This window comes from Rhinolophus ferrumequinum, chromosome 21 (assembly GCF_004115265.2).
Source record: "Rhinolophus ferrumequinum isolate MPI-CBG mRhiFer1 chromosome 21, mRhiFer1_v1.p, whole genome shotgun sequence".
NCBI lineage: Eukaryota > Metazoa > Chordata > Mammalia > Chiroptera > Rhinolophidae > Rhinolophus > Rhinolophus ferrumequinum.
Genome location: NC_046304.1, coordinates 17,973,391 through 17,999,645, shown reverse-complemented (window position 1 = coordinate 17,999,645; position 26,255 = coordinate 17,973,391). Strand labels below are relative to the sequence as shown.

Below are 26,255 nucleotides of genomic sequence, written 5' to 3'. Positions count from 1 at the left end.
AGAGAAACAGTACACTCTTAGGGGTGTGGGGGAACTTCTTTTTCTGGAAATACCCTGGCTTCCAACCAATGAATCCTCTCTTCTTGCTGCAGATTTTCTCTAAACTATGCTCTACACTTTTCTTCTCCGTACCAGCTGGACACCTTTCCAAATAAACATCTCTGTGCAGCACACTGCAGAGCTGAGCATTCTTCCAAAGGGAGGGGAGAAATCCTGCTGCCTCCCTTCACACAATCTACTTGTGCTCCAGGCATGGCAGCAATGCACAAGATGAGATGACTTTGCAGAAAATTAACACCACCATTCGCAGCTTGGATAAGACCTCTTTTTCCGTGTCAATTGCTGGGAAAGCCCGCAGAGCACAGACTCACTGGAGAAGAGATAGCGGGTTTGGACACAGGATATGGTGGTGCAAACAAAGGGAGGAAGCCATCAAGGAAGAAGTACAATAAGAAGTTTAGACAACCTGCTCATGCACTTATTTTGTTGGATTAAGACTTAAATTTCAATATTCTCCAGTTTGAAAGTTTTTTTCCCAAATAAGAAAAATATTCACAGTGGGAAGAACATGTCCATTCTCTTGCAAACAGAATTATATCTGAAGGGGAATACATTTTTCTTTTTTCAAAAATATGTACATAGATACATATTAAAAAATTAAAGACGGGAAGCCAGTATTAGATAATGAAAGATAACAGTGCTTACTTCTGTTGGTGGCGATTAAATGTTATTTACTGCCTTCTAAAAATTTCTAAGTTTTCTACAATGAACATGAATTATTTTTGTAACAAGAAAAAGACCCGAAGACATAAGGATATGTCAATAATCATGAAATAATAGGATAAATTTATTGGTACAAATACTCAAATACATTTGTAGTTGGTTAGGGACTGCAATTTGGGGAGAACTGGCTTCTTCTTTCTGCTCAGAGTAATACTAACAAGTGTTTATATGCCCTAAAATATACCACTTGAGGAGCGGGTAAGTAGAAGGTAGTTCTTGAGGGGGTGGCACTGGAGATATAGGGAAGTATGACTGAAATGAAAAAGGTTGGTGGCCGGTTAGGTCAGTTGGTTAGAGCGTGGTGCTAATTAATAATTAACACCAAGGTTGCCGGTTCAATCCCCAAATGGGCCACTGTGACATGAGCCCTCCTTAAAACAACAAAAAAAAGGTTGACCAGTCAGATATTGACTGTATTTGATATTCATTATGTCTACATCCTTTTCGGTATTAAAATCCAAGCTGAATGGAAAAGTGACTTCCAAGTTTATGGCTTTGGTCATGTTCTAACATGAGCTATTCGTGGCTACAGGCCCTTCATAAAAATGTCGTGATACATGGAGACAGTTTGGGACAGGGCTCATCTGAATGAGTGACTCATAAGTTGTCTATAAATAACACAAAAATTCTTCCCAACAATACAAGAGTGGGGAATACTTGAATCCTCATGGAAGTATACACGAAAGACATCAAAGCCAGGTGTTTTACAAATGGAAAGGTCAATGACAGCTTCGTAGTATGATTTACACCCAGAAATGGCAACACACATTAGTCAAGTTAAAGTAATGGAAAAGAAATTCCCGTCCCAGCTCAGTTTTTTATGAGTAATTTCATAGCTATATACCACTATGAATCACTCCAGAAGCACACATAGAGCTAACAAATTAATTCAGGGCACAAGCCTTCAATGGCACAAAGTCTGACTGCTTGGTGAAATAAACTCTTGAATATTCAGGGTGAGATGATCCAGTTTTGTCAGTTCCTGTGCATTTATTCCTTTTCTCTCCTGTTTCCCAGCTTCTAATCATTTCACGGTTCACAAACGTACTCACCAGAGAAAGGAAGTGAAATTCAAACCAATTGAATTTAGTTCCCTGCTAGCAGTTTTGGTCAAAGTGTGTGGGAAATGGGAACAAAAACAAGGTTTTGACACCCCCCCCCCCAAGTTTAATTATCCTTGCTAACCTTGTTCCCACTACTGTGTACAGATGAAAACTAGAACTCTTTAACATTTGGGAGGAAAACGTATCTTAGGATTTTAGAAACTTTCCTAATTCATCTGTCAGAGAGGTCTCCTTGGGCTAACTGCAGGTCACTGAATGTTCAGGAACCATAAAGAACAATTTTAAGTCACTGAATTTTTGGTAATCACCAAAGTATTCAGGGGACTAAAAAGGTAGCTGCAAGGTTCCAAATGCTTACAAGTTCAATAGCCTCTCAGTTGTAAGTAGTTCCCACTTGCTCTGCTCAGATCTTTCAGACCTTAGACACACTTGGCAGATTGAAAGCGTGACCGTAAAGGATCATCCTGCTTTGACACACTGTAGAAAACTATTGCGGACTGGTGTTTTTGACTTTGACTATTATGGAGAACAGATGAGATAGTTAATAAACCATGGGGGAAAAAGGCCTGATTTGTAGCATTTGCCAATTTCCTTGGAGTAAATTTTCCCACCATAATTAATTTTAATCCACCAGCTTGGTGTCACTGAATGAGGAAGTGGGAAGAGATGAGAAGCACACCCTTACATGTAACATTTCCACCATACAACAGATATAAATAACCTTAAAAGCACAGATAATAGCAAAATAATTAGAAAGTGATGAGGTTTATTTATTAGCTTTGTTTTTAATGTAAGCTGCATTTTACTTAAATATAATAAAATTCAGCAGTTGTTCCGCCCCCGCCATGAGTTGGTATGGACTAGCTTTGGCACACCACTTAAAGCAGCCCCCAAACTTACCAAGAACACGTGCTCAAATATCTGCGTAGGGCTATCCATCTGACCAAGGATCACTATCATTTCATTATCTATAAATTCCTTGAATTCTCGCAAGTTGCATACCATTTGCATTTCCAACTCAGTTCGTATCTGAAACAAAGATGACGTATTACACTAATCTCTGTAAAGTCCCTCTGTACTTTCAATCACTCACAATTTTTAGCCCCACACCTAGCCCACTCCGAGCCTTGGAACAATGAGGACTTGCAGTCTCTTACCTCTTTTGACGTGATATTCTCCAAATCCTTCTGCATCATAATCTCCCTTAATTTGGTTTTAATTAGTCTTTCTGTTCGCTCACGTTCAGTTGGTCTGAGAAGAGAGAAACAGTGATTTTTCTTAGGCAGGAATTTGACTAAGTTAATGAATATACCATTTAATTATGTTTCCAAATTGGCAGGTCTTGCCTCTATTACCTCAAATTTATATTCTGGAGCTATGGTCAAAAAGGAATGATATTTTAAAAAGTTTCTTTTCGGAGTGTAAACATGTAGAAATTATTACTCGAGAGGTTGTACATGTCTAAAAGGCCTTAAATATATTCACATACATAGATCCATGAAGGAGTAAAGACAAATAGGCTATACTGAGTGTAATACTTTAACGGAGGACCACAATCCATATTTTCCCATATTTACCCAAGTACCACTTGCTGAACTGTGTGACCCACTATGGAACTGGGTCTTCTGTACCTTAAAACGCCACCTAATGTCATCATTCATTGCTATGGTTCTACAAAATGGGAAAGAGGGAAGAGTGATTTCTGCCTTCTTCAATAAGGCAAATTCTCTTCCAAAATGGGGTTCAAGGATTAACTACCTGGAGTACTTCCATCCAAAATGCTTTCCTTGTCATAAAAGCGCTCACAATATCTCTGTGAAATTGTTACCCTCATTTTACAGATAAAGGAAATAAATAGCTGAAAGGTTAAACGACATGCCAACGATCACATAACTGGCAGGAGAACCAGAACTCTCAGCCCAGCCTAACACTCTACCTGCAGGATTATGTTGCTCCTCTTAGTCTTCTGACTCTTTTAAAAATAAAATTACCCTTGGAACTTTAATATGAAATCAAACTAGGAAGCTGATTCTCCAATTACTCTACAGGTATTGGTTCAATGTAACTGGATGCTTCTCTCTAAAAGCATTATTTCATATTATGCAGAATTTGAGTGAGGCTGACAGAGAGCACTTTCGGTCTCATCTTTCCCTGCTACCTACTCAAGAAAGGTATCTGCTCTGTACCTCCTTATTTGGAGATGGAAATGGACTAAGCCTTCAGGCATCCTGCCTGCCCTTGCTGCTTACAGCCTTATCACTGGCTGCAAAAATAGCTTTGGTAATCTCCAAAGATGGATGCTCTGACCCCACAACCTTGGGGCTCCCTACCACTTGGGTTCTTAAGTTTCTCACGAACCCTGCAGAAGACAAGCTAATATCGGTGCCATTTCCCTGTTAATCAGCCAATCCCTGTTTTGACTAGGATTAAAATTTTTAATCATGCTCCCCACCATTTCTCCTAGACATAGCTAATGGGAGAAAGTTATGCACTTCAGTCTTCTATTCAAAAGAAATACTGGATGATAAGTGTCTAACTATTACATTGTTCTGTACACCTGAAACTTAAAAAAAAAATACTGGTAAAAATAAATTTTAGCAGCTGTGTGCATGGTTTTGATTCTCTAGTTTAGCAATTTTTATCCCAATCCTTCACACTTGTTTGAGGAGAGTGGTTAGAGAGCAGATACACCTGGGGTTTAATCCCAGCCCTGCTACTTACGAGTGGTGTGACCCTGAACAAATTCCTTCCCTTCTCTGAGCCTCTTTCTTTTTATATAAAATGAGGACCCCAACCTCATTTTATATAAAATACGTATCTGCCTCATGAGGTTCTTATGAGGATTAAATGAGATACCCTGTATGAAGTGCCTGGCATAGCATTTGACATAAACTGGGAGGCACCATTCACATATGTTTCCTTCTTCACCTTCCTTGGATTTTAAAACATAAAACTTTTTTCACAGTAGAGAACTTAAGTCCATTTTGGCACACATTCTCTCTGTGCTCTCAGCATATTTTTTCAGGCTTTTCTCGTCAACTTAGGGCAGAGGAGGGAATGGAAAAAGCATTACAATACAAATACATTTTCTCCCTCGATTTCACTGGCGCAAAATTTGGAAAATACATAAAAACATAGGAAAATAAAAATCGCTGAAAATCCCTCTATCAGAGACAATCATTAATACTCTGATTGACAGCTTTGTTTTTTCCTATGAAAAGATAAACATTTGTTTATTAAATTATCTTAAAATTAGGCTTATATTGTACATACTAAGGACTAACATTTAATGAGCCTCTACCATGTGCCAGGGACTGCATTTTACATTATTTCTTTTGCTTAGGGGTATAGAGAAATTATGGGCAATTTCATTTCCTTTTTTTTTTTGGTGTGCACTGTAATTTCCCATTTTTCCCATGAAAAATAAGACGGGTTTTCACTCTGTCACATAAGCCTAGTTCAGAATGTCCATTTTTGATACCCAACAACCAGCTGTAAAGCAGGAAAATAGTAACATTTCCCAAGATTCTGAAAGCCAAATTTATCTTTATCTTTTTTGTTACTGTGGGGTCTTGAAAGGACTAGGGCTACTATTGAAAATGAGGTCCTAGTACCAATAATACCCTACGCGAAACAGCTTCCACTACTTTTCTGGCTGTTCTGTTCACACAATTCTTGGAAATTTCACCTTTTCTAGTAAAAATCATTTATTACAATATTATCTAACTTAAGACTTCACAAAAAAAATCATGAACTGTTTTGGTATCACTTCAGGAATTTGCAGGTGAAGGTCTGTACAGACAGTAAGGAGCTACTCTTCTTTCCCAGCTGTAGAATACCTCGGAAGTGTAGAAAGATGAATTCAGAGCAAAACAAACATCCCAATTTTAATTTCCAAAGCAGAAACTAAGTGTGAAAAAATTTCTAAAATAGTCACTTAAGTTTCAACACATAGCCCTAAAAAGGAAACAAACATCAGCTCCACCGTAGGCCTTATCCAACTCAACAGTACACCAGGGGACTTGAATAAAATCTTACTGAGAAAGACTTAACAAAGCAAAGGGGGTCTGAGCAAGACATGCAAATTATAAAAGGCTTTTAAACACATCTTAACAGAAATCAGTTTAGAATTAGTGTGACAACCTAGGCATTCTTATAAGTTGACAGGAAACATCTTCTTTTCTTAAGTATTGGAAACATTCCTCTAAAAGCTTCAATTTGTCATTAACTTGCTCACCAAATGTTTTTTTCACAGATAATGCAAAGGATGACTTCAGCCCAACTCCTTTAAACTCAAATTTCAAATTAGTGGAATCTGAATCAGTGAGATTTTACGGTATTGCAGTTCTTAACTCTGGAGACGCCATTGTGCCCAGGAGTGAAACTCCTGAGGCTTTTGCAGATAACAGAAAGAATAGGGTTCTTTGTGTGGTTGTTGTGCAGTGTAGACAATGACTAATATTGCTGGGTAAGATGAATTCCCCAAAAGGAGAGATTAGGGAGGAACCTGTGGCTTACGACATTCTAAGACACAATAGAGAAGCCTGCCATGATCCTCGGCAAACAGACTTACATGTCGGTGAAGAGAGCTGGCGAGTCGGGCCGGTGGGACTGCACATCCTGCATAGCGTTCCATTCGTTGACCGACGACTGATCTGAGTTGATGTGGCTCTCGTAGTAACTCACCCAGGTGAGAAACAGGCTGCCTGGGTAGTAGTTATGCATTCTGGCCACTTCACAAGCCTTGTGTAAACTCTGTAGTGCAGACCTGAAAGATATGCTGGGAAATGAGCACTGCAGAACTATGAGGGGGTACCAAAAGGCCAATAATCCATGTATACCCCAAACTCTTCCAATTTTTACATCCTGTAGAATTTGATCAGGGGGATCCCTTCACAGACTGTGTAGATGCCTGACCACTGCGCTATACGCCTGAAGCTGAAGTAGAATAGTATCGAATGTCAACTCTAATTTAATATATATTAAATATATATATATATATATATATATATATATATATATATATATAATACACACACACACACACACACACACATTCACAGGATGTGGAGTACAGCATAGGAATAGAGTCAATGGAATTGTAACAACTATATACGATGTTAGAGGGGTAGTAGATTATTGGGGGGTGGTTATCATTGTGAGGCGTGTAAATGTCTATTACATTGCTTTATACACCCAAAACTAATAAAAAAAAGGTTTAAAAAAAATCGTGTAGAATTTGGCCTCTGGAGAGCCTAACCCCTGGAATTCAAGATTCTCTGATTCTGATTATACTGTATTATCTATTCAAAGCAATCGACTAGACATTCCTTGCTGAAAGGTATGACGCATTACTAAGGTGGGGGTTGAGGGGAGCAGGGGAACTCACCAGTGGAAAAAAGGTTGGGGTACCTACAGAACCATGACTCTAGAGTTGCAACCATGGTCTGACTATGGTGTATCACTAGAGAACAAAAGATCTCAACCATTTACTATATATAAAGATGTTTCCCTTGGCACAGAATCATGTTACAGCGTACATTCCCTACGATTCTTAGAGCCTCCACAAAGATCACATAGATAGATGTCCCCAAGACCTGAGGACAGGTCCTTTAATGTCCAAGAAATACTGATTTAATGTCACTTATCATTCTTGCTGCCTTAGTCTCCCAGTTTCTTTAAACCATTTATTCATACACTTGAGTTACTTTCTAAGAACAGCTCTGGTTATACTGAGGCTAATTAAATCTCTGACTCTGAACTCAAGAACCCAAGAGTACACAAAACTGAAAACTACTACCTTTTTGGTTATATACTTGGGAAAAGCTAAAGCCAGAAATGTTAGCAAGTTAGTTACACAAAGAGCAGGGATCTTTCTTGGTTTTGTTTACTGATGTACCTCAAGAGCCTAACAGAATGCCTCATTCATAGCTGGAGCACTTAGTATTTGTTGAATGAAATGTCTTATTAGCTATAAACTAATGTCTCTCTTACGGGAAAAGAACAGTATGCGAGAATTTTGTGGCCAATCCATTTACATATTTTTCTAAAAAAATGCCTTTTTATTTATTTTTTCTCCTATAACAAAAGTGATCCACACTCACTTTAGAAAAATTTAGGGACCTCAGGTCAAAGGCAGAAATAGCCTGTAAAAGGCAGAAATAATACTGTAATCCAACCACCCAGAAATAACCACTGTTAAGGTTTGAGCACAGATTTTTTTCAGTCTTTTTGTCTATGGATAGGTCTATAATAAAGCTATGACCATATTCTGCATACCATGTTAACTTGTCCTTTTACTTTACACTTTGTCAACATCTTTCCATGTCAATAAATGCCTTGTCATTCTTCAACTAGGTAATTTTTAATGGCTGCATATTTAGTAACATGAATATATCATAATTTGACTGATTCCTATTTTTCAGATAAATTGTTTTCTATTTTTTGCTATTAAAACATTGACAAATATTCTCATAATTAAAATTTCTGCACACACCCATAATTATTACCTTGGGATAAATTCTGAGAAATAGAATTACTAGGTCAAAGGGCATGCAAAATGATAAGTTATATTGATTGGCAAATCATTCTCCAGAAAGGTTGTTCCAGTTTATTCTCCCACCAATAGTTTATAATGTCTGTTCCATGGGTCCTTGTCAATGACGTATAATGTAAAAAAATAATACCATGACCAATTCCATAAGGGATAAACGTGCCAGTCCATTTTTATCAGGGAAATAGGCTTTTCCTTAAAAATAAAGTTGCAGAATCTTTTAAAATGCTTTCTAAATTACTCAAAGTAAACCAGATTCTCAGAGAATTAAGTCAAATTCTCAGAGAATTCTCGGCTTCCTTATACAGTTTAGAAGGTAACGGCCAGCTTAGGATATTCACGGTAGAGGATATTCAATGCATGTTTACTTCATCTGGGAAACACATGCTTCAAAAGCATATGCCACAAGCGCCCTAAAATACACTCAAGGCTTAGCCACCTCAGACGCTTCAGCTTCATACAGTAGTGGGAAGCTGCACCTTCCTGTGAAGGAAACACCTGTTCTGAATGCTGCTTTGATCTATACATCACCTATTTATTTTTATTTTTTTTTTGCTGACTTTCAGTTCACTACTCCCCATGCAGTATATACCACAAGCAGTTTACTCTGCAATAAGCGAACAGAGCTAGGACTAGTCTGTCTACTTTACAACATCAAAACTTGAACTAAGGTTATTATTGAATTTTCACTGTCTTAAGAATTACGACTGCTTTGTACTCCTCCCCAAAACAACTGAAAACACTGCCAATTACGGGACTTACACTGTTTGGTTTTACTTGGTACCTGGGAACAGACAGGTCAGTTACCTTTAACCGAGCCTTAGTCAAAGGCGGTCATAAGTTTTCCACGAGAAATTTATCTGTGAAATATGCCCTAAATCTAAAAATCTGGCCTAAACACATGACCCGAAACTCTGTCCTACCTCAATTACTGCATGAAACGATCAGACTGTTAATTGTTCAGCTGACTCTATTTTAGGACCCCACCCACCTCAGGCCTATCAGTCCTGTTATTCAGGGGTAACTGATCTCCCTGGAGTCTTTTTCAGGCTCCTTTATTTCTTATTTGGCTTGCGTTCTGTCCGTTCTGTTCCTCACGGGGACTTCCACTAGAGAACAGGCAACTGAAGGAGGAACCAAAATTCAAATCCCTGACTGGGGGACAGACGGTGAATCGTACAGTCACATCATCCCTGGTCACATTCGATCATTTTCCCAGATAATGTAGCACAGGAGAATAAGGGTCTGCTCTGTTTACATATAAGAGATACTCTAAGACCAGCTACGTAACCTCTCTAAAACTTCAGTTTTCTCATCATAAGCAACTAATAATACTATTTTGGGGAGCTGATGTAATGATTAGGCGTAATCCATGGAAAACACTAGGCACAGCGCCTGACATATATAGTAAGTCGCCCCGAAGTGTTAGTACACCAGCTGATGGTTACTAACAACTGCAGTGTTTTTCCTAAGCTTTATTTATTCTGCAAACCGTCTGGCGAAGAGCCACCAGCAATTTAAATGGAAACTCATCTATCTACACATAACTCCATCAACGCTATCCCCGATTACCCTAAGAAACCGAAAGCTAATGCATAGTAGCAGTGTGATGTTTTAGACTTGGCTCTAGACCGCTAACTCAGTCAACGTGTCCCTATAAAACTCTGTTCCAACTGGCTTTCTGACCCATTAAGTATCTTCCAGAATCTAAGAACACCTCTGAGTTTCATTTGTTCACCACTGCTCGAGGCCTTCAATTGTGATAGTATGAAAACTGAACTTCTCAGTCATCTTTAGCTATGATGGCCACACGAACAGATCACACAAGATTCTAGACACACAAACAGATCAGCATTTTCACAGAGAATTGTACTATTTCAAACATGGCTTCTCACAAAATATTGTTCCAACAGCATTAAAAACTTTCATAGAGATATTAAAAGTCCTCTTACCACATTGCCTGCACAGACACAGGTTTGAATATATGGACTCTGTTATCTGTTGATACGCTGAACCCACTAAGGAAAAAAAAGAGAATGAGACAAAAATCCACAAATGAGAGAGGGTTATTTCAGTTGTGAGTTTTCAAGGTTGTTTCCCAGGCTAGCAACTGCTGGCTCAGCAGAAGGAATCATCAGGCACTTCACGAAGAAGTTAACTGGAGTATAGGATGTGACTGAAAAGCTTCAACCAATTGTCTATAGTAGATTTTATCTACTCAGCAGAATGAATGAACTCCCCCATTGGAGTTAGGGAATTACATCCAGTTTCCCAGCTGTAGCTACAGACAGACTGTTCTGCTGTATTGTTTCTATTTGGAAGTCTTGTGGGTTCTTAGCAAACCTGACTCTGGTTTTATAAACTGGAGCAAACATCTTGGTCTCTTGGGGACACATTCTAAAAACACGAGGAGGTGGGGGTGGAGGGTCATTGGAAGGAACTGGCACAGAAAAGGGCTTATACTGTAGGCTGACAGCTGGCAGAGGCAGCAAGAGGTTATTTGAAATAGAACATATCATCCTCCGGGAGAGCATTGCAACAGTCCCACAGCTCAGATTAAAGAGTGAGCCAACAAACTAGTTTCTCTTTGTTTGGATTCTCACCATAGTCAGCCTAGAAGAACAGAAGTGAGAGGCCCTGGCAAGTTGCATTTTCACTCCACTTTACAAAACAGAAGTTTAAAAGGACTCATTGAGCTGCTGACATGACACTTCAGTTGGGCACACTGGGCCTCCCGTTCAGCTGAATGAATGGGCACTAAGAGGGAACCCCACCCACCCCTTGGCTTTCTGTAGGAGAAGAAAAAAGGAAAGCTCTTACCCATCACCATCCAAATGAATCAGGGTGTCACTCCAGAGAGGCAGGACTAAGCCCATGGTACAAGTGCTACTGCAAGACAAGAAACAGTCCATAAGTTACTTCCTGTGATTGTAGGCAGCAGTTCTTTATTAACGCTTTCAACACAAAGGATAAGCCCTAAGCTCTAAACTCTAGTGTAAGTGTTAAGAGTGGAAAAATTTCTATATTACTATTGATCCAATGTATATGCTCAGGAGCTGTTTAAAACAGGTGGTTAGTTAAGTCCTCAAATAGTTAGCAAAGTAAACATTAAGCATCCTTCATTGCTGTCTTGCGAATGGCCACTGTCTAAAACATCCAAGTGACTGTTGCTGACCTGTGATTGGCAGGTTTCTCCCAAAGGCTCTTACACCCTTTCCCTGTCAATGTATGTAGAAAAGTAGCAATGGCATAGTAGAAAGAACCCTGGATGTGGGAGGTGCAACAGCAAATTATGGTTAACAGCACAGGCTCTGGATTCAGAAGGGCTCTGGAACCTGGGTTCTGGAACTAACTGGATAATCTTAGGCAAATTATTTAAATGTGTTGTGCTCCAGTTTCCTCATCTGTAAAACTGGAATAGAAACGCCTTCTTCATTGGGTTGTTTTGAAGATTAAATTAGATAACACAACAAAAAATGTGTAATATAACTACCACTTATTGAGCAGTTACACTATGTCAAAAGATCTAGATTTGATGTCCTTCGGTATTTCAATTCCTTTTGACAACTTATTTAACTTAACCTCTCTCAGCCTTCAGCCTTAACTTCTTCATCTTAAAATGCAGGTCACAAAATATTTAAAGTGGAACAGTATATATTAATGTACTGATATGTAAAACAAATGTTGACTATGAATCTGCAGTGGGTGCTCTACTACAACTGAAAGTGATCTTGGGGGAGGGGAACATTATGAAAATGTTTTAAAAACAACACAAGGAATACCAAGCTTTAACTGTTGGAGTCACTGCAGGGCTAACGAAGGCCGGGCTGTGTCTAATGATTTCCACTGCACTTGCTGGCCTGTTACTCAACACCACGAATGATTCCAGAGTTCAGGAGATTCAAATCAAGATTGGAACAGTTTATCCACATTGGAATCCTGGGCCTGAACTCTAGACGCACAGTTATCATGCCAGAGTCTAGGAGGGAGGAAGACAGCTCCACCACTATTTTTGTTGAGTAGATGAGGTGAGTGCAAGGAAAACCTCTTTCAAAAATGGCTTCCCAAAGTGGAGTGCAGTTATTTTTAGTGTTTTTTTGGGGGATGGGGGATGGCGGGTAAGTGCTTAGCCAGGTTCCTAGAACAACTATAATTTGGGTATAAATATGAAGGATTGATAACCTAGTGACTAATCTGGAAATTAAGAAACTATAGAAGAAGATACAGAAAGTCATGAGTTTATGACCAGACACCAGTTAAATTTTAGACAGGTGACAATGATATGTAGGAACCAAACATCACATTTTCAGCTTGTATTCAAGTCAGATGCATTTTTTTACAGTAAGATGTAGCCTTTTCACACAACAGAGAAGAGAGGCCTGAATTAAGCACACCTAGTATTTTTATCCAATTTACCTTGAATCTCATGAGATTTTTCTCCATTAAAATATAGTAACTTATTGTAATAGATACTCATTCAACAAATATTTATTGAGTGCCTTCATGTACCAAACATAGCAAGGTGCTGGGGGGTACAAAGAAAAATTATAAAACAACACCATAAAGTTCTATTATTTTATAACATGAAATATATCCAATGCAATTTAGAAATCGAGGTTATGGTGTATATTAAAAATTTTATTACTTAAAATATGACACAATACTCAAAGAACTTGTAAATAGACTAAATGAATTGCTGTAACATATCTTGAAAACTACTTGGGAAAAGTATGTCATAAACAATGTGGATTCTACTTTGGTTTAATACTATTTTCAAACATCAACTCTTTGTATTCTCAGATACAAAATGATACAAATTCCTTCAACAGCAATTGAGATAAAAATGACACTAGATTACCTGAGCACCATTATTCTGAAGTAGGCAGAATTTCTGATTGTCCAAAGAGCTCATTCAAATTCGTAATATCAAGTTTACCAAACAGAATGAAAACTAGTTTCTATAGCTTTTCATACCACATTGTCTTCCCTAGGCTAAAATTTTCTTTTGTTAGATGTGATTCAGGCAGGACTACTACTGAAGACAGATGCAGTTCCCTGAGGATCAATTACTGGGCACCCATGGTAATAAGCAGTATTTATGATTTCTGGGAATGTTTGGGACAAAGTTAGAGAGGTAAGATTAGACATCTGATTTCACACTCTGGGTCAGGAGAATCTGAAGTTGTTGCCTTCTTTCTCTAGGGAAAGACTCAATTGAAGTTTCCAAGCAGCTATAATTCCTGTTTTCTGAGGGTTCCAGGGGAAGATGAATGAAACAAAGAAAAGAAGGGCTAGAGCAGCGCTGTCCAACTGAAGTGTCTGCAATGGGGGAAACGTTCTATACGTGTACTGCCCAATACGGGAGCCAGATAGCTAGAGTACTTGAAATATGGCTAGTTGTGACTGAGGAACTGAAATGTTAATTTTAATTTTAATTTATTTAAGCAGTCACATGTGGTTCGTAACTATCATATTGAATAATATGGCTCTAGAGAGATAAAAACCCAAATCATAGGTCTTAAAATACTAATGAATACAGGCAAGGAAGGTGCTCTAACAGGATAAATGTTTACTGAAGGGTCCGTTGCTTAGCTAACACCAGAGGTTAAAACCATGTAGGAGGAAAAGCTTCCTAAATGTGGCTCACAAACCTGTGTAATTTCAGAGCATGCAATTAAAGGCTGTAAGTGGTATACAAGGTAACAACTCTGGCTTTGTGATCTTTGTGAACCCACAAATCATTTTCAGGTCGACTGCTATGTACAAGCACAGGTAAACACTAGTTTGGGAAACTTTCTAGTGACAACGTGATCCCCACCCCCCCCATCTCCCACCCCCCACCCCCACCCCCCAAACACAGAGCAGGACAATTAGAATCACTCCCAGTCTCCTCTTTGTGGCTACACACTCCCAGGCCTGGGTCACACTCTGAGCTACTCTAGCCCTCAGCCAGGAAGTCAATGCTTTGAGACATCTGGCAGGATTTCCTGAGGCTTATTATCTAGAGTGCAAAGATCTGCTTAGCAGCCACATTCCACAGTCTTCCCAAGGTTTCTCCAGAAAAAGTGGGAAAATAAAAAAGGAAAGCAACTGGTATATACATGCTGAATAACTACGGTGTACACCTGAAACTAATATAATACTGTACGTTAGCAATATTTTAATTAAAATCTTTAAAACATAAAGCTCTACAATAAAAGAAATTAAAAAAAAAGGAAAGCAATAAACTTTAGGGACACAATAAAGCCAGGTTCTGTGTGATGTCTGGTATCTTTAATCATAGGATGTAATAACATGTCACTAAAGGCAAAGGGGCGTGATTATAAGGGGTTGTTTTGAGTTTAAAGAGTCATCCCCTTCCTCCCCTTTTACTTCAGAAGGAAAAAGGAAGTAAAACATTTGGTAAAGCAAGGTGTAAGGCCATGGATAAATACAAGAGATAGGGGTTAAAGTGGGCTCTCTTTGAACCCAAGACCCATTGGAACATTATCATGAAGCGTGTGATACCCTAGAATCCCCAAAGTGAATCATTACTGCTTAGAATAAACTCAACCGCAAAGAAAAGGCGGCTTTCCTCTCTAACCACCCCCTACCCCCCGCCGCTAAGATATAAGTTTAAATCATTTGCTTTACTTCATTACTACCTAAAGATGAGAGGACGGTAAGGCATAGTGTAAATTGGAAACACACTACCAAAGACATTCATTAAACATTTTTGTCTCTCAAGATTGTGTGGCTAAGATATTTTTGTGTTCTCTAGTTTTAGGCATTGAACTTTAAGAGCAGAACTGCGTAAGATGTTTTTGTGATACCTGGAAAAGGTTATTTAAAAAGGAGTCTTCTCATCCTCCCTTTTGTGGTACCGTACCTGTCATTAGAGGAGAAATCCATTCCTAGAACGATGCTTTCTTCTGTGTCTTGTCTACCATTAGTTGAAACCACTACCATATAGCGTGTTCGATTCTGGTAAGTACTTTCTAGTCTTACAGCCTGGAGGTTAACAGACAAGAGATCAATTAAGAAACTTAGAAGATCAATTTTAGATCATTCCACCTTTTATTCATCAGCATCTTAAAACATACTCAGTAGTTAGAGGAGACCTAAATTCAAATCCCAGCCATGAGTTAACTATAAAATTTTCAATAAGCAACTAAATTAATTGAAGGGAGATCTAATAATACCTACGTCATTAGGTTGTAAGGATCATATGAAACAATGCATGTAAAGTACAGTGCTTGGCATACAGTAAGCGCTCAATAAATGTTTGCGATAAGCACAATTTATAATAATAACAATTACCAGGGCATGTTCTGAGATCGAAGACGGGACTGTGCGGTTACATGACTGTGAGCATTGGATTCGCAGATCTAAGTTCCATAAGCAATTATAATATGAAGCAAACTATGAGTATCTAAGGAGTTGCTCTATTGAATTCGTACAGATTATACACTACAAAATTATCTTCTTTAGTTTCAAGAGCAATTAAAGAAATTACTTTTTTAGAAGCTTGTATTACTTTTGTTAAAAAGTTTTTATTTATTGTTAATTTATGATATTCTAAAAGGAGCTTCAGAAAATTTGAATATGGACAGGGTCTTAGATGATATTAAGAATTTACTGTTAATGTGATAATGGCATTGTGGTTATGCCTTTTACTTAAGTATCTGGAGTGAAATGCTATAGTGTCCAAGTTTTACTTTCAAATATTCCAGCAATGGAAAGCCACCAAGAGGTCCTTCAGTAGCTGAATGGATAAACTGTGGTCCATCCAGACAACGGAATGTTACTCAGCGCTAAAAAGAAATGAACTATCAAGTCATGAAAAGACATGGAGGAACTTGACATGCCTGTTAGTAAGTGAAAGAAGCCAATCGGAAAAGGCTAGATACTGTATGATTCCAACTATACGACATTCTGGAAAAGGCAAAACTATAGAGTCAGTAAAATGATCATTAGTTGCCAGGGGTTAGGGAAGCACAAAGGATTTTTAGGGCAGTGAAACTACTCTGTATAATACTAAAGTGGTGGATACATGTCATTATTTAAAACCCATAGAATAAAGAACACCAAGAGTGAACCCTAATGTAAACTATGGTCTTTAAGTTAATAATGATGTGTTAATGTAGGTTTTATCAATTGTAACAAATGGCCAACTCTGTTAGGGGATGGAGTGTGTGGGGGGGAAGGGTGGGGGAAGCTAGGTCTGAGTGGGGACAGAGGATATATGGGAAATCTCTGTACAGTAAGTTCTCACTTACATGGTCATAGGTTCTGTGACTTTAAGCAAAATGACAAAGAACAAAACCAATTTTACCATAGGCTAATTGATATAAAAAGAGTTGCATTACTACGGCATTTCATGAATGCTACAATGAAACATTGAATGAAATGACGTTATTCGAGGACCGGCTATACTCAGTTATTCTATGAACCTAAAACTGCTCTAAACAATAGTCTGAAAAAATGTGCTTCGAGGGTAGCTCTTATCCTCATCGTCATCATAACCATCATTAATAGAGAGGTTTGGAGGAAACTTCTGGAGGTGACGAATGTTTATGGCATAGATTTCGGTAATGGTTTCATGGGTGTATACTTATCTCCAAACTCATCAAGTTGTATATATTAAATATGTATAACTTTTTGTACGTCAATTATACCTCAATAAAGTGGTTAAAAATGTTCCAACAAAGAAAAAAAGGAGGGGATAGAGGAAAGAATCTGGCAAAATGTTGACAGTTATTAAAAGCTGGGTAATGGGCATATTTTCTACTTTCTGTGTTTGGGACTTTTCTTAATAAGAAGCTCAAAAGGATACTTTATCAACCTTAAAAATAAGGTAAAATGGCTTCGTCAGCACTCTCAAATATTTACTATACATCTACTGTGTATACAACTGGAGCACAAGTGCTGAGGATTCAAGGGGGGGAAGAGTAATATATATGGTTCCTGTCCTCACGGAATGGACTGTCTAGTCCACTCTTGTTCTTATCTATTAATAAAAAGCCAGGAAAATGTACACCAGAGGCAATTTCCTCCGTAAAACTCCTCCCCACTCCCGCTATTCTTTATCTCAGGAGAGAAAACACGTCAACGGTTCAAGACATTTGTCAGAAATTTGGCAGAAATTCCTATTTGGAATTCTTTCCGTGCTGCTCTTCTTGGAGCCTCCTTCCCCTTAATTCCGTCACTATTCCAAAAGTAGCCAGGCAAACAGAAAGAGACACAGTCACACAGCTCAAATGACCCATTTAGCAAGGCAGAGGTGAGACTCCCATGGCTATCTTTTTGTCTCTATACTGATACTCCTAGGAAAAGCCATGGAAGCACCAACAGCAGAAGTGGCTACATCAAAGCTTATTTCTAATAAGAGCTGATATGAGAAGAAAGTAAGTTCCACCATTCTGATCCCAAGTACACAAGGGAGAGAGCTGCACTGCGGGCTTGATGTTCCATGAAATAATAGAGCATTGTACCCCAAATTCACTGGTGAGCAGCTAAGAGAAACTAACCTGTAAGTTGATGAAGGTCTAGTCCTAGTGAGCTGGGAAGCGAGTATTATACACAGAGAGCGATGGACAGGAGGATCGGGAGTCAGCACTGACTCTCTCATTCCAGAACTGCTCCACAAAACATTAAACTGACCAGAAACCCAGTGCAGGTAAACGAAGAGTTTCTTATAAACAAGATCTCAGATATTATACATCTAAACATGGGCTTACTACCTCAGTGAGCTTTGAGCTAACTGTTCAGTTTCCCGAATATGTTAGAGCCTCTTTTACCCTCTGTCAGGGCTCTGAGAATTTCTGGCAAAGCTCAAATACAAATGGCATGGGAACAACTGAACTATGCTTCTGATAATTTATCCACAGCTTCTACACCAACTACCGTGTTTCCCCGAAAATAAGACCTAGCCAGACCATCAGCTCTCATGCATCTTTTGGAGCAAAAATCAATATAAGATTTGGTATTATATTATATATTATACCCGGCACTGTATTATATTATATTATACCTGGTCTTATATCAGACCTGGTATATTATTATATTATATTATATTATATTATATTATATTATATTATATTATATTATATTATATTATATAGACCTGGTCTTATATTATATTAAAATAAGACTGGGCTTTATATTAATTTTTGCTCCAAAAGATGCATTAGAGCTGATGGTCCGGCTAGGTCTTATTTTTGGGGAAACACGGTAGTGGCAACTGACTGGCTAAGTTGAAGCTGGAAAGGAAAGAAAAGAGCCTCCGTAAGTATTAACTATCATGCAAGTTATCAGGCCAAGTTAGCAGGTGGGCAGCAAGAGTTTCTTTGAGATATTCAGAGTAAACACTAGTTGTCTTTTTAAAAAAAGTGGGGTGCATTTATTCCCTCCATCCATCCATCCATCCATCCAGCCATCATATTAAGAGCATTTCAAATGTTTGGCCCTCCCTTGCTTAATCTAACCACAACAGAAGATCCCAAACCGAAAAGGAAAAGTCCCAGTCAACTCGTACCGACTTACGCTTGAGTAACTGGCACATCTCAGATTCACTGATTTTAAAGCTTCTTAGATAGAAGAATAGCACTTGGGATTTGATCACGGGCCTCCAGATAGTATCTATAGTAATTACTCAATTCTCACTAAAGGAAAGTGGAGCTTTATTTAATCAGGGGATTAGAAGCCATACCATTAATTTAACTCCTACCTCCTAACTAGAAGAACGAGATGAAATTTTCTATAGAAAAATTGTGCAGCATCAGGGGATGAACCCGAAGCTTCAAAATTCCTTTTTAAGCTTCAAGATTCTAGGTTAAGGAACTAAACAGAATTTAAAGAGCCACAGCATAAAGGAAAAAACTAATACCCACCCTGGTTTGAGGTTCATTTCATATTCCTCTGTTGGAGAGACGATTAACAAAATCCAATAATCTAATTTAGTTCATCAAGCCAATCAGACATGTGTAATCTAAAGTGGTAGTTTGTACAAAATACCCTAATATTAGAATTGGCAGCAATTCCAATGTTTCTGTAGTCTCCAGAACTTACATGGAATAGATGAGTGGGGTAAGAGGCATTTGCTTAGCTAAAGTTCTCATTGGAAAGGATACTAGGTCAGTTCATTCTAATCGTCCAAACAAAACAATATTCTGGATTTTAAAACTTGGCAGTAATAGCGACTGAGAAAATTATTCCAAGAAAGCCCGTTTACTACTACTACCTAAATGTGGAACTCTATTACATGTTTCAGGGGAACTGGACCCAGCAATCGTAGGACTGAGGTAGGTCTGAAAAGTTATCTCCTGCCTTTGCTTTATTTCTAAACTTCTTTCAAAGTTCACCTACCAAAGAGTGATGTTAAAACTTCCCTCAGTAACTAATTTCAATGCTTAATCTGATTACAAGCAGTTCACAAACACCATCTGATACAATAACTTCTCAGCATCATCTAACATCCGGAAACACTACTCCCTAAACTTACACTGCACCTTTGCCTTTATTTATTTATTTTTTCCACCGAGAGTCTAGCATCGTGTCCCTGCATGTGATGTTTATCCGTAGAGAAGCCACATTATAAAGTCCCAAAGTCTAGACAGGCGGCTCACCCAATCCAGCATGGAGAAAGGTTTCAAAAGTATGTAAATATTAAATTCCAGCCAAAAGAACAAAGCAAAGTCAATATTTAAAATTAAAAGAGACTTCAGATGTGATACTAATAAACTAAAGGACATTGTCATCAAAAGAAACGGAGCTTGAGGGAGTCACTGCATTTTATTTTTTTAAATCTGTCATTATGAAATTCTTAAATTAAAAAAATCTGACATATTTTTCTATGGAGCCATTAAAAACAGATTTATTTCCTGACATGGAAAAATATCCATGATAAAGTGTGAAGAAAGCAGGTTATAAACAGCACCGTTTCAAAAAAAAAAAAAAAAGGCATTCTCTGACACAGTTTTTTTTTTTTTTCCTTCTTTCAATTCTGAGTTCAGATCAAATGTAGAAACCTTCATAGTTATAAAGGTCAGTAATAAAACATTTTCATCTTGCTCAGAACTGCTTAGCCGTTTATACACATATGTCTCCTCAACCCCATTCACCCATTGCCAAGTCCTCAGCTATCCATTGTCACTTTTATAAACACACACATGACCTTATTATTTTAAATTACTTTATACTTGTGCTTCTCAGAACTAGAGAGATCATGCACATATTAGGTCGACTACAAGATCTTCTGATTTTCAGATCTGGCTGTTTTCGTCACTGTCCACTTCAGTGTACAGAGCAGAACTCAGAGAATCTGACATAAATGCTTATACATACACACAAAAGACTAGAAGGATATATATCCAAATGGCTAAGAATGGTTTTCTCAGAGTGTAGGATACAAAATGATTTTTACTTTGTTCTTTACGCCTTTCTGAATTGTCTGATTTTAAGAAAAACAATACATTTATATTTAGAAAAAATAAATCCATCTCCTTTTTGGGAAACAAGTCAATGTACTATAAAAAAACAAAAAAACTCATTTCCTTAAACTTGCCTGCAAAGTACTCAAAAACACCTCCTTGTATCTTATTACCGTGTTTCCCCGAAAATAAGACCTACCCGGAAAACAAGCCCTAGCATTATTTTTAAAGACATCCCCTGAAAATAAGCCCCAATGCATCTTTTGGAGCAAAACTTAATATAAGACCCAGTCTTTTTTTCGGGGAAAATAAGTAGCAGTAGCACTTCAGCTCTATTTAAAAACATTAGTTGATGTTACTTCAAATGGCAGCAAAGTCCTTACTTTCACAGTCTATTTTTTATTAAATGGGTCTGGGATAATGTGCAAGCTACTACAAAACCAGTCTTCATTGTACCAGCTAAGTTTCCTAAGTCCTAAATAAAGTTAACGCTCGAGACTATTGTACACTTGGTCTTAGCTAAAAGGCTGAGAAGTGATTGAGACTGTATTCTGAACGCAGGGTTCCCTGGAGGAAAAATTGATTTAGTCCTATTTTCAATGCTAAAGCAAAATGTGGAATTTGGTGACTCTATTTGTTGTTGGGTTATTAAAAAAATTAAAGGCAGGACTTTCAGTTGACGATCAAACTTTTAACCTTATGCACAAGCCCCAGAATGAGAGTTTTAGCATTCCAAATTTAACTCAAAACAAAAGGCTTTGCTTTGAGTCTACAAATGCTCCTTTCAGTTAGAAAAGTGCTAATTTATCCAAAGCACACAATGTATTCACTTATTTTCTTGAAGATGACTCACTCAATAATCTGAAACATAATGACTATGTGTTTGTAACAATTCAAAACAACTGTGAAATGGTTTGTCATTTGAACTCTGAATTAATTCAGAGGCGTCAGTTACATTTTCTGAATTTATATTTTATAAATGTGAAGCAGCTGAAGCTGCATATTTTAGCAGGGAAAGAAAAAAACGTAATCGCCAATTCTGCCTTCCTAACTGCTCCCTTAATGCTCTCCTATGTTTCTTGTGGTTAAAAGCATTTTCACATTGAGAGGTGCAACCAAAACTCCAGAGGTTATCAATAGGAAAAAGATAAAGTGAGTGAGCAACAGACATCAACGTTAGCTCTACCAAACCACACTCATTTTGGAAACTATCAGCAAGTATCTCTTGGACATCTAGTACGCGCCAGTAACTGTTGCTATGGATTTTAGAGGAGTTGGTCTCCAAGTGGGACTCCTGGACCAGCAGCATCAGCATCACTCAGAAACCTGTTAAAAATGCAAATGATCCCTGCCTCCCCCTACCCTCAGCAAACTCTTCAGGTGGAGCCCAGCAAGTGGCAGGTTCACACAGCTCTGCCGGGGAGTCTCGGGTACTTGGAAGTTCGAGTATCCCTATTTTGGAATATTAATGCTGTTAAGAACCACACCCCACTGTGTTCACTTATAAAGATGTGTTTAAGATAGAAGTATATCAAGAAATATAGACAAGATTGACATGGGTATGTTATTTTGGGATTAGGATAGAAAATAATTATGGAAGGATTTATTTCAATTCCTTAAAATTTCAAAGGAAGTTGCTCAACAAAAATTAGTGGCCATATCAAGAAGGCGATCGAGCAGCATTTGAGAGAAAAAAAGTGACAATTTAAACACAGTAATGAAGTGAAGAATCAGTGATTATTACCATAGAGTTCACAAGTCTGACCATCAACTTTCCAGTCATTCTTGTGTTCTACTCATTGTTTCTCTTCCCAGATAGAAAGCAGAATCCACTATTTGAACTTAATGTGTCTGTGGAAACCCAATTTCCAAGTTGCCTCCCGAATCTAGAAGGGCTCATCACTACACACCCGGATTATTACAATAACCACCCAGCGGGCCTCCCTGATTTAAGATGGCCACCTCATCCCCTGTACTCTGGCTTAGCTTCTAAGGGATCTTTCTTGAACACCGTAGCTGTCTTGGATAATTCCTTGGCTCAGAAACCTGTAGTGCTTCACTACTGCTTACTGAAGAGGTAGAGGTACCATCTCTAGCTACTCATCTTGAGGGTCAGATAAGGAACATAAATGAGTGAAGCAGGCCACATGCATACTAAATGGGTAGAAATACTTTTCACTTTCCACAAAGAAACATACTCATCCCATTTTTGTAAGAAAAATTAGACGTTCTGCTATAAGAAAGCTAACAGTGAAGAAATGAGGACAAATGATGGTATTTGGCTTTAGTGGCCAAGAGACAATAGGGTATGTGGGGATTTTGGTAAATTAACAACCAAAATTAATTAACCTTCCACCAAGTCGAGCAAAGTCTGGCATGTGAGAATAAGAACCCAGTGTTGCCAGAACTTTTGATTTTTGAAGAAAAGCCCCAAGTCTGGATTTTTATGTGAAATCACCCAACTTTAAAAATCTGGCTGGGATTTAAAAAAAAAAAAAAGAGAACACTGTGTGGTCCAAACAAAACATATCTCTGGCCTATTGACTGCCAGTCTGAGACCTCTAGTCCGGAGCATTAAGTCCCTATTTGCCTGCCTTGTTTTCTGGTACCTTATCTTCCCTATAGTAACAATCATTCCCATATTTAGGCAGCATTTATACTCTTCAATATGCTTTCATGTCCATTGGATTCCCCACATTGTGAGAGGTAGAAAGGAGACAAGAAAGCGGACACAGACAGGCTACATAACTTGTCCAACGTCAGAGGAGTAGTAAAAACTCAAGTCCAGGTCACCCAACTCTGAGATCAGCACAAAGCCTTGGCCATTTCACTCTCTCCTTGTCCCTTTCTATGTGTGTTTTTGCTTCAGTCATGTCCTCATCTGGAATGACCATCTCCTTTCTCCCTGCCAATCTAAATCTCCTCATCCTTTAAGACGGGGCTCAAACTCTACTGCCTACATAAAACCTTCCTCAAAAAGGTCAAGTCCCCAAATTTTCTCCCTTTTCTGAACTTCCATTGCTCTTACGGTCAGTAATTTACAAGCTGGCTCTCATCAACAACCTTGAACCATCAAATTACTTCACATCACTTCACATTAGCTCATAGCCTCAATTACATTCTAAGCTCAATGATGATCAGGACACGTCATTCTTCTTTTCTATTCCACAGAGTTCCCAGCACTGTGTTAGGACCTAAAAATGACTGCTTACTGTTTGTTCTCTTAAGACAGTCTTTAGAGGAAGAGAGTAATAAGGATACCACCAACTTACCAGCCTGATGTTGTCCTCCGGTCGGAGTAATATGAACATTGCTTGGAGGTGCTGCTGGAGATCGCCTGGGGAAATGTACAAAACAAAGGGTAATTATCCCCCACTGTAATGTCAACAGAGAGGGGTCCTTCTACTCTAAGGACTTATAGAAAAGAAAGCTCTGGTTCCCTGAAGGACTCTACTTAGACACCGAAATGGAGTGTCTTAATATGATTATTGACTTCTTTTTAAAGGGAAAGAATGGTAGACTGCATCTCAATACATTCGTTTATTAGTCTATGCTACGTGAAAACTTGCTTTGTGTTTATCCCATGGAAGGTACACTTGAAACTATTTCAGTTTTGGTAAAAGTGGTGGTGAGATCCGCTGGGCAGAGGCAGTACTGGCTGTGCTCTCAGGCCAACCGAAGGTAACAGTCAAGGAATCCTGCCATTGCCACGTCTGTAACTGTAATCGACAGCTGCACTTAACCTAAGAAGATTTCTAGAGTCCCCCTAGAAAAATTTCAACATTAAAATTATTTCCACATTAGTGGCTGATATTAAAATGAAAAGTATTTATCAAACATACCAAATCGCAAGGGATATATAGTCTAGTGAACATATAATTAGGTGCTTTAAAATGGCCAACCATCATTTGAATCCACACGTGTTGAAAACTAAGTGAAATTTCTTTGTATTTAACTGTTATAGATTTCCTATTCTGTACTAGGAAATCTGAGGCTTTGGCTAGTAAAGGTAATTAGATAATGTGCTGTCATGAAGGATGACCGTCAGAGAACAAGAACCTTCATTTCTGTGCATCCAGGTTGGCAAACAGGTATCTGTCTAAAAGGCCACTCAGTCTAAAAGCCTTTCCTATGTTTTCCTCCCTTTCCTTCTCCTAACGGATAGTTTTTGTTGTTGTTGTTTGCCTTCCCCCCCGCCTCGCATTTCACTTCTGGCTCTCACCAATTCCATTACTGCAGAATCTTTCAAATTTCAAATTAAAAAGGAGAGTCATTATGTTTAGCCATTCTACATTTCAAACCCAGAGACCCACTCTAAGTCTCATGTGCAAGAACCAGTATGGGCTCATAGCTATAAACCCAAGAGAAATGAAAACAGAGTCTAACACTAGAACTTGTACACAAATGTTCACAGTAGCGTTATTTATACTAGCCCCAAAATGGAAACAATGCAAATGTCTATCAATTGATGAATAAATAAAATGTGGTATGTATATCCATGTACTGGAATATTATTTGGTCACAAAAAGGAATGACGTACTGATACATTCTATAAACATGGATGACCCTTGAAAACGTGCTACGTGAATGTCTCAACAGAATGTTTATATGGTTCCATTTATATGTAACACCCAGTACAGGCAAATCTATAGAGACAGAAAGTAGATTAGTGGTTGTTTAGGGCTGGAAGGAGGGGTGGGGGATATAGGGAGTGACTGATAATGGGTACTGGGTTTCTTTTGGGGGGATGAAAATATTCTAAAATTAGATTGTGGTGATGGTTGCACACCTTTCTGAGACTATACTAAATTCTGTGACTATACTAAATAAATCACTGAATGTATACTTTAAATGGGTAAACTGGGTGAATTATATAGTATGTGAATTATATCTTAATAAAGCTGTTAAAAAAAAACACCGGTGTGGGGAGACAAAGTACTAGGTATAAACAATAAAGAGTGTCTAAAGTTACAAGTTACAACTGAGTTAAGCAGCTGAAGCTTTTTAAAAATTAAGTTTCCTACTGTTGTATCAGGACAAATAATCTGAGGAAAGGATTTTTACCGTGGAGAATCTGTAGAGGAGAACATTCTGGGCAAGGAGTAGCCCTAAGTCCCTACTCCAAGCGCCACTGGCCCAGAGATCCAGCTGCCTTGTGGGAAGGTCAGATGAGAATCAGGGAGCCCTTCCGTACAGCGAGGCCTCTCCTGAGAGCTGCTATGTGGAAGCTCAGGTCTGTCTGTTAGTCCATGAGCAAGCTGGGGATTTTCTGCTAGGAAACTGTCCTTCAGAGAGACTAACAGAGGCAATACACTGATACCATTAAGATCCCTCCCTTAGATTTTTCCATATAGTTCACTGACAGTAGCTAAGTTTCAGATTGCAGCTGGACTTCATAAAGACTTGCTATTTCCCTTTAAAACATTAGCAGATAGTTGCTCAATA

General features: G+C 38.4%; 1 protein-coding gene and 2 non-coding genes across 6 annotated transcripts in view; all 3 read right to left on the bottom strand.

Annotated features, from left to right (window-relative positions):
* Positions 1–26,255, bottom strand: part of SSH2 (slingshot protein phosphatase 2) — a 223,431-nt gene that overhangs the window by 30,625 nt on the left and 166,551 nt on the right. For 3 of the 4 annotated variants that reach the window (XM_033089166.1, XM_033089163.1, XM_033089165.1), the window contains 7 exons: positions 24,083–24,147; positions 15,269–15,390; positions 11,221–11,289; positions 10,353–10,418; positions 6,421–6,615; positions 3,005–3,098; positions 2,748–2,876 (listed from right to left, as the gene is read on the bottom strand). In XM_033089166.1, coding sequence (XP_032945057.1) covers positions 2,748–2,876; positions 3,005–3,098; positions 6,421–6,615; positions 10,353–10,418; positions 11,221–11,289; positions 15,269–15,390; positions 24,083–24,147 — 740 coding nt within the window. The remainder of the gene's footprint in view (positions 1–2,747; positions 2,877–3,004; positions 3,099–6,420; positions 6,616–10,352; positions 10,419–11,220; positions 11,290–15,268; positions 15,391–24,082; positions 24,148–26,255) is intronic. The other variant, XM_033089164.1, reaches the window with a different exon arrangement.
* Positions 20,385–20,453, bottom strand: LOC117014129 (small nucleolar RNA U2-30). The gene has a single exon (XR_004421434.1). It is a non-coding gene; the product is annotated as a small nucleolar RNA U2-30 (small nucleolar RNA).
* On the bottom strand, positions 20,587–20,670 carry LOC117014131 (small nucleolar RNA U2-19). Its single transcript, XR_004421435.1, has one exon. It is a non-coding gene; the product is annotated as a small nucleolar RNA U2-19 (small nucleolar RNA).